Here is an 8,534-nt window from a genome sequence, read left to right on the forward strand (position 1 = left end):
GCGTGGGAAGGACTTTGACTTTTTTTAAAAGCAAGTATGGGTGACAACCATCATAGGCCCCAAACAAAGAAAAGCCAGTCATGAAACAAAGAAAAGCCAGTCATGCTATGAGAGGTACATGTACATTTAGCTTTATTACACATAACGTTAGTTGTACAAATCATTGCACTTTCATCATTATGTTTGGACTCATCTGAACATTAGGGGGAGATGCCATAGTTGCAGAGGGGGCTCAAAATGGGAAAACACCGAAGGAATTTAAGATTGAAATTCAGGTTTAGTACTTTTACAAGGTCTTGTTTCAGTGATTCTTGCACAAGACTCCAATAACCTGAACCAATTGCGATGTCTACCCACATGTCTGCTGTAATTCAAACTATAACAGCATGTAAAGAATAACTTGGACACTTGTATTTGCATCAAAAGGGTGAGAAAGGTCATGTCAATAACACCCTCCATACAAATGACCCACAGAAAGTACAGCAGAGTCTGTTACTGATCTATCTTGATTTACTGCCAATAACGTTATGGAAGTAAAGATACTGACTTACTCATCAGTTGAGTTGACACAGATTTCATGTAATAATCATATATATATCCTTATGTCCAAAAACATGATATGCACATAAATGCAAAGAAGAAGTATACCCCAGCATAGCAACATCACATACAGAATACTCTTTATAAACAATTGACTTGTACACAAGTTGATGAGTAGCATTTATTTCATCCAGCAAAGAGCTCTAAACACGACATTCTATTCCTCCTGATTGTCGTCCTCTCCCTTATCCCTGGGGGACTCCTGGGCACCATCTTCTGTGTTTTTACCCTTCCCCGTATCCTGCTGGCGCCTGCGTGCCCCAGGGCGGTACAGCTGCATGGTGGGTCGATCCTAGAAGGTAAAATAAGATAGTAGTAACTGGTTTATTTATAGAAAAAACATGTATCAGCCTTGCAGTTAAAACTGAATTGCGCCAAGATTTACAATAAGTTGAAAGACAAGTGTAACTACAATAAAACGCAATAAGTTCAACTTGTTATTACAATATTTACAAATAACATCCAATCGTAAATGATTAATATATCATGACTAACATCTAGTTAAAAGCGAATCTCTGTTCAACATTACCAAAAAGCAAGTTTGAATTGCAGTTCATTTCTGTAGACTGCCATGAAGGGGTTGAGCGAGTGTATGCTTCATGCTCATGGTGTAGATAGAAAGTAAGATACAAAAAATGAAATCAGGTTTTCACACTTTCTGAGGACATATCTTTTAGGATGTAGAAGGGTTTTCCATCTCTTAATGCAACATAAAAGACAACACAATCTCATGGAGAATGTTTTCCTATTGGTGCTGAATTTTGCATTGTCTGTAATGGTAAAAACTTCCATCCCTCACCTTGTTTCTTAACCGCCTTCTCTCTGCTCTAGCTTCCTCCTTGGTCATTTCTCTCTCACCATCATCCTCCCCACCTTTGGCCCCCCTCCCCTTTTCAGCAGCATCTGATTTCCTTGAAGTGTCCGACTCAGTTGATAGGTGGCGCTCTCGTGCACCTCTGGTCTCTACCTGCTCTTTATCATCTGTCCCAGTCTTCTCATCAGGATCAGTTTTCTCAGAGGAGTTCCTTTTCTTTTCTTTCTCGCTTTCCTGCCTCTTCTTACGGTCACGCTCCTCCCTTTCACGGCGCTGTCTGTCTTGGCGTTCGCGTTCTCTTTGGCGCTGCCGTTCCCGCTCTTTTTCCCGTTGCCGCTGCCGCTCTTTCTCCCTTTCTTTGTCGTCTTTGGTTGTCTCCTGCAATCATAAAGACAACCAGACTGTGATTGAAGTAGCCTCATAAAAGTGAATCCTTCAGCTAACTGACATCTTTCACACTTCAGTAACCCTATATTACTGGCTATAGTAAGACTTTTGGTACAACGTATAATTCTCTTTTGCACTAAAAACATAAATTAAAAAATCTCAAAGAACTAAAATAAAAAGTTCTGACACACAATTTCAAACAGGTATGCTTGATTTCTTACCTTTCTGTCACCAGTGTCTTTCTTCACATTCTTTCCATAATCCCTATGAAAAAAAACAAAAAAACAGTGGTCCAAATATCTATTGAAGAGATAATACATGACTAACACCTAGAGCACGTCAAAGAACCCACTGCACTTACTGAAAAGAGTAGGGGTCCTTTCTGGTGTGAGTGGATCAAATAAATCTGTTTGGATATGCAGCTTGTACAGTTCAGTACAAGTGTCTTATGCCATCAGGCAGTTTACCGGGTATGCAAAACAAGCAAAAGCATGTATCTTTCAACAGACAAACAAAACTAGAAGTCCTTACACATAAATGCATTTAAGCAGAGAAAGGAGTTTTGCTGGCTACACCTAAATTCCGTTTTAGGAAAATCAAGGAGATCTTAAATTTTAAAAACTAGGATGATATACCTTTCTTCATCCCTGTCATCTCTTGAGTCCCTTTCCCTTCTGTCCCTCTCCTTGTCTCTGCGCTCTCTCCTCTCCCTGTCTCTTCTCTCTCGTGCACTCTCTCTCCTGTCGTCCTTCCTTGGTGGGGTTCTGTCCCTCTTCTGATCCTTTGGCCGGTGTTTTTCTGTCTCCTTCTGTTCCCTTTCTGGGTTCTTCAGTAACTGGGGGTTGACAGAAAAAAATATAGCTTTAGCCCTTCCAGTCTACATAAAACATAAAGATAGTCTCATGGCCTTTTTGAGGCTGCGGGGGCAGTGAGTTGTTACTAGTATCCATAACTAGGGCACAATTTTGGAAGGTGGCATCTACCAGGCTTTCCATGTCGCTAGAAATAGAAGAAATTGGCCACATAGATACATACCAGAGGAGTTAGCTGGCCAAAAACAACAGTTAGTTACAAGTGTGTTATCTAACAGTGTCTATTTGATTTTGACCGATTTCTACTATTTCCAACAAAATGTGAAGCCAGGGAGACGCTATCAATCTATCTTCTTCCACTGCCTTGTACCTCCTCAACCAAAGTATGGTACCCATTGTAACACCTTATTGTGGTGAGGTAAGTTGGATAAAGTGCCTTTACCAAGGCCAAAGGCACATCATCGGAACCCAGGACCTTTAATTTTGAGGCCAAACACTCTAACCATTACGTCAACATTATGCCACCAGTATACACATTTTTGCACCATGTAGATACATGTATTATGATTTATGAATGACATTGATATTGTGTAGCAAAGAAAAACAGAATTTACCTTCACAGATTTGACAGACTCCTCTTCCTTGCTATCAGATCCATCTTTGTCTTTTCCTTCCTTCTCCTTTTTGGCTCTTTCTGCTCGTTCCTTTTCTCTTTTCTTCCTTCTTTCCTCCTCGCGACGTTTGCGCCTTTCTTCCTCACGCCGCCTCCTTCTGTCCTCCTCTTTACGCCGACGTTCTTCCCGTGCCTCTTCCCGCGCTCTCTGCATAAAGTTTCAGAGCAGAAAACTCTATTATCCTTAGTCTGTACATACTCCTTATCCATTACCTTTCTAAAATCCTAGCTAGGAATTTTGGAAAAGACCAGCCTTTGACTTGCATTTATAAGGACAAGTATAAACTTGTAAATCATCTATTAATATAGACACCAACAATTTACTTAAACCTGCCTTACGCACACAGACAGCTACAAATTTTCTTTTTTCCCCACGTACAATTCCTGAGTGGAATTCCCTGCTTGGAACGGTAGTAAGTGCTCCCACCGTTGAGCACTTCCGTGCCAGGCAGGAGGCCTACAGCCCTAACCCAGGACCTCACAGATTTGTGAAGGACGTGTAGCACCTGTAGCACCTGATACTTACAGCTGCAGCTGCACGGCGGTTCTTGATAAAGTCCAGGAGGGGTGTGGTCATCTTCGTTTCTGTCAGATGCAAAATAAAACAACAGCAAATTTAAGAAAACAGAACAGTATAGCTGTAAAACAGCCACTTCTTACTGTACTTTTGTAATGACTTCTTTCAAGTAAAACAGAGAAGTCCAAAGATGTACATGTGTGCCAGGGTTCTTAGGAAAAAAAGGGATAGCAGTCACATATATTATTAAGCAGGAAAATGTATAGTCACAAGTAAAATGATCTTTAGGGATAATTTTATGTTATTGTTAATGGATATTTTGCACTCATTGTATCAAAGTTTTTGTACCTTCTTTCTTCCTGTCTCTGGCCTCTATCTCCTCGAGTAATGACTCAATGTTGGCTGGAGGGGCATCGCCCGCGTTGTCATTCTTAAGGCTTTCCAGGAACTTAAGGTAGTCTGGGTCTACAGAACGGGAAGAAAAACAATGTAATAAATAACCTACATGTAAGTTAATGACATGAGACAATGCAACTAATTACTTATACACCCTCATACACGACCTTGCTTGCTATGCGGCTTCGGTCATTCATTTAGTGGCTATAGGAACCAGCCATGAATTATGACCCCGTAAACACCTCAGGGCGGGTCATTAACCCTATATCGTAAAACACACACACAAGAAAGTGCAATAGTCCAGGAGAGAGAGAGCCATGTAAGGTCTGTGGTCTTTGTTGTCCCCTGGCTTTATCTAGTACATCAATGACCTTAACATCGGTCCACAACCACATATTTACTAGTACTGATATGTTCCACATGTTTCTATACACACCTTGTTCTATAGTTGCACACTTGGTATCCTTCTTCTTGCTTCTTCCCTTTGGTACCTTCTGATATGGAGCAAACTCCACAATAGCTGGGTACTCCATTTCTGCAAAGGAAAGTTCATGTAACACAGATCTTCAGTGGACATTGCATTTTCATTCTTCTACTCTGATGATCATGTATAGTTGTACCACTAACAGAACAACTGCATGGCTACGTATACTTCATTTTTCTGCTGTTTATTGAATAGTCCAGAATTCTTCAGTACAGCACAAGCAACATTTCTATCCATTGCATATAAACTGTCAGTGCATTAACTCTTACGGTACATACTTTTGCCGCTACTAGTAGTATCATTGAAGATGTATCCATCAAACTTGTCCTTGAAACTGATGATGTCTTCAGGGTTCTTGAAGTTGATGTAGGCTCGGCAGAAGGCATGGGGTACCAAGCTAGAAAGAAAACACAAAAATGTTATCTTAACACTTTTTCACAGAAGGGAAATATAACATCATTTTACTCTCTTTCTTCTTCTTCTTTCATTCCTAACAAATAAGGTCAATGACCTGGACAAGAAGGCTGTGATACCATTATGTAGCAAGGAGTAGGACAGAGCTGGCGGGGCTGGTCACCATTTGCATGAATGTTTCTGAGTACGAGTAAACAGAGCAGTTAGTAGTTAAGTTGGGCTTACCATGTTAAGTTTAAAAGTATATGATGTTTGCAAATGTTACATTTCATGATTTCTAGTTTTGTTAAATCTATTCAGGATTAACTTCCGGGTTTAACCATCTAACATGGTGGGCATTGCCTACGTCACAGTCATGTGACTACAAACAACCTAATTGTGACGTGTCATACCTCATGTCAGCTGCCACAAACAGGAAGAAGTCATGATCAGGGAGAGGGCCCAGCTCCTCCACTAGTGTTTCCTGGGTCAGCGAGGGAGGCAGCCGCCGGATCACCACCTGTACATGATATGAAGACAACGGATTTAACGGTACCGACTCGGAATAACATGTGAACTGGAGAAAATATTAGCAAACTGTCAGGTATTCATGTTACTTTTTCTTACCACATTCCAAAAAATTCTGATCAAATTATGCATAAAAATCATTTCTAAACGCCCTCCCACCCCTCAAAAATCGCCAACCTTTGTGGGTATTCCTTCTTCTTTCTTCTTCTTAGCGCCTTCTTTTGACCTCGACTCCTTCGCGTGAGTCTTGCCGGTCTTATCTGCTTCTTCTCCTCTGTCTTTAGTCATGTCTTCACGCGTCTTGAGCGACGAATTTGTTCTGAAGAAATGATTTTCACAAGATTCTATTTTGTTGGACGCCCGTTTGAGGCACTTGACATGGTCACGTAAAAAAAAGATTAAAAAATTGTGGTGGGCTAAATCAGGCTGTCAAAGGTGTCCTCGTAATCCCCACGAGTTTTTCTATCTGCCTTGTGAATCTCAAGCGATGGACTTTTACGAGAAAGTATACATTTGATGTCAAAGTTGACCGATTTTCGACAGCTTCTTCCTATACGAGCAATCGCTGTTATTGTTTACATCCGGGGTATTCGGCGCACGAGCGCTGACTGGTAGGCAAAAAGCGTTAGGAGATCAGATTACTAATTAGCATACCGGCGCGGAAGCAGATCGTACTGTTTACGCGAATTTGCGCATTTTCAGCCACGTTTTTATCGCATCCATGGGATTTTTTCAGATTTTGTATTTTTTTCACTACTTCTTAGTCTTTTTTTTTTTTCTTGTGTAATATTTTGGGAGAAAATGACCCTTGCCCTCTTGACTTCCGTCATGTGTTTCCGGTTGTTTTGATTTTCCCGCCGTACGGGCTTTCTGTCATCCGTTCCGGGCTGTTATATTTCTGTTCCTAATGTGGTTTAATTAATACGTTTAATCAATATGAGTTCTTCAAACAGCTACATTAGCTCTTTGGAGCCTAATGACCGAACCAGGTATTTTGAGAAATTAATGGTAAGTGTCGAAGACGCCGGCGATAGTTCAAACCCGGAAGTGACTGGTTCGGCGGTGACTGGTGACGGTGTACGCCTACCTGACCCATACAGTCTGACAGGTGAGGATCATGTGTACATGTGTTTCTAGATTTTGATAAGGTAGATTTTTGTGTCAGATAAAGGTTACAAAAACATGAGTACGTGTAAATGTGTTTGTTGCTAATCTCTAGAAATTCTGGCTACGTAACGTTATGTTTATTATCATTTGTATGTTATACAGGTTGGAAGGATGATTTGAGCCTCTGGCCAGATACGGACTATGGGTGCATCTACACCTACCTAATCGAGGCTCCAGGTCCGTTTAACGGAGAAGCCATGAAAGCCTATAAATCCCTGGAGGCGTACAATCTCTTTATAAGTGGCCATGTGAGGGAGTGCAGGTACCACCCTATTGGAAAAAATGTGAAGGTCTGCTTCCTTAAGGCCAAGGTTGTGCCAGGTGGGTGTTGGAGTGCATTGGAACAATATTTCTACTTACATGTACCTGTAGTGAGAACTCTTGAAGATGAAGAATGAGATGCGTGATTAGTATTTAACTGTCAGATACGTTTTTATATTTACTGTATTATCTTTTTTTTCTGTTACATTTGTGTTTCAGGACAGAGAGTAACAGAGACTCCTCACAACCCATGGGTGTGTTTGACCAAAAAAGAGGGTTATGTCATGGCAGCTCACTGCACTTGTATGGCAGGGTAGGTAATATAACTGCATTGACCATCATATCCAAAAAGTCACATTTTTATCTAACAGTATTCTCGTCAGATGAGGTCCATGGCAAGAAACAGTTTTAGAAATAATGAAAGTCAAACTAGTACTCACCTGTAAATGTTCCTCCGTATATTTCCAGGGAGGAGCGACCATGCAGTTTGTATGTGGCAAGATAACTGTCTTAATTTTTTTCCTTGGTTCATGTTCTTGTGCTTGATGGTTTCCAGTTGTATTTGTACCTGTTGCAAATGCATTTCTTCTTGTTGATGTTCTTGTTGCAGGTTTTACTTGTTGATGTGTTTCGTTTTCTAGGTAATTTGGAGTTATCAACAGTTCCTGAGAGTGAGTATACTAACACATATCATCATGTAGATGTAGATAATGCTAAAAGAAATGTGTATATAGTAGAAATATTCAAATATCACAGAGACTTCCATAATGAGAAGATAAGGCAAATCTTTCATTGTACTGTGAAGCTGGCCAACTTATCCGTTCCTTTTACCATTAACTCTAAAATTGCTCCTGACTATAGTACCTATAATGTATACTCATTTTTTGTTATATTTCAATGTAGATTGGGAGAGGTCTGCAGCCATGTGGCTGCACTGCTGTTCGCAGTGGAGGCCTCCAGGTCTCTTCAGGAAAAACGGACGTCATGCACCAGCAGAAAGGCCGTGTGGAACAAATATTACAAAGATAAGGTCTGTTCATATTTGGGCATTATAATTGAGTAGAATTTTTTTCAATGTCTACAATTTTTTTGCCTAAGTAGACTGTTATAACTTACATTAATGAATGGATTTCTTTGCTTCTACAAAATCATGTGGCATTTACATGTATCCAATTCACAATATATAGCACTACACTATAGATTTACAGCAATATAGTAGATGTTCCTAGCCTGGAGTCCAGCCTTGTTGTGCTTTAGTCCACTCCCAACGGTGGCTACCCCGTCAATGCCATGGGGTAGCGACCTTTGGGAGCGAACTAAAGCACAACAAGGTTGGACTGCAGGCTAAGATGTTCCTCTTTGTAAAGTGTAATATCTGACATGGCCACTGTATAATGCTTTTTCTCACATATATTATTGATAATTCATTTTGTGGATTATTTCTTTCAGGTTGATCCACAAAGGGCTGAGGACATGGACTTTTCGCACCCTAAACATGGAGT

The 8,534-nt window shown here is 40.5% G+C and overlaps 2 protein-coding genes across 2 annotated transcripts in view; one reads left to right on the forward strand and one right to left on the reverse strand.

The window, feature by feature from the left end:
• Nucleotides 1–479: 479 nt before the first annotated feature.
• Nucleotides 480–8,534, reverse strand: part of LOC118428173 (regulator of nonsense transcripts 3B-like) — a 22,781-nt gene continuing 14,726 nt past the window's right edge. The window contains exons 2-12 of the mRNA XM_035838166.1: nt 5,782–5,952; nt 5,490–5,596; nt 4,962–5,080; nt 4,636–4,734; nt 4,152–4,268; nt 3,813–3,871; nt 3,228–3,434; nt 2,437–2,636; nt 2,023–2,065; nt 1,400–1,792; nt 480–892 (exon numbers count right to left, since the gene is read on the reverse strand). Of these exons, the coding sequence (XP_035694059.1) occupies nt 758–892; nt 1,400–1,792; nt 2,023–2,065; nt 2,437–2,636; nt 3,228–3,434; nt 3,813–3,871; nt 4,152–4,268; nt 4,636–4,734; nt 4,962–5,080; nt 5,490–5,596; nt 5,782–5,892 (1,590 nt within the window). The 5' untranslated portion in view covers nt 5,893–5,952 and the 3' untranslated portion in view covers nt 480–757. The remainder of the gene's footprint in view (nt 893–1,399; nt 1,793–2,022; nt 2,066–2,436; nt 2,637–3,227; nt 3,435–3,812; nt 3,872–4,151; nt 4,269–4,635; nt 4,735–4,961; nt 5,081–5,489; nt 5,597–5,781; nt 5,953–8,534) is intronic.
• Nucleotides 6,355–8,534, forward strand: part of LOC118426968 — a 3,658-nt gene continuing 1,478 nt past the window's right edge. The window contains exons 1-5 of the mRNA XM_035836600.1: nt 6,355–6,712; nt 6,874–7,092; nt 7,252–7,345; nt 7,936–8,062; nt 8,482–8,532. Coding sequence (XP_035692493.1) covers nt 6,541–6,712; nt 6,874–7,092; nt 7,252–7,345; nt 7,936–8,062; nt 8,482–8,532 — 663 coding nt within the window. The 5' untranslated portion in view covers nt 6,355–6,540. The remainder of the gene's footprint in view (nt 6,713–6,873; nt 7,093–7,251; nt 7,346–7,935; nt 8,063–8,481; nt 8,533–8,534) is intronic.

This window comes from Branchiostoma floridae, chromosome 12 (assembly GCF_000003815.2).
Source record: "Branchiostoma floridae strain S238N-H82 chromosome 12, Bfl_VNyyK, whole genome shotgun sequence".
NCBI classification, from domain to species: Eukaryota; Metazoa; Chordata; class Leptocardii; order Amphioxiformes; family Branchiostomatidae; genus Branchiostoma; species Branchiostoma floridae.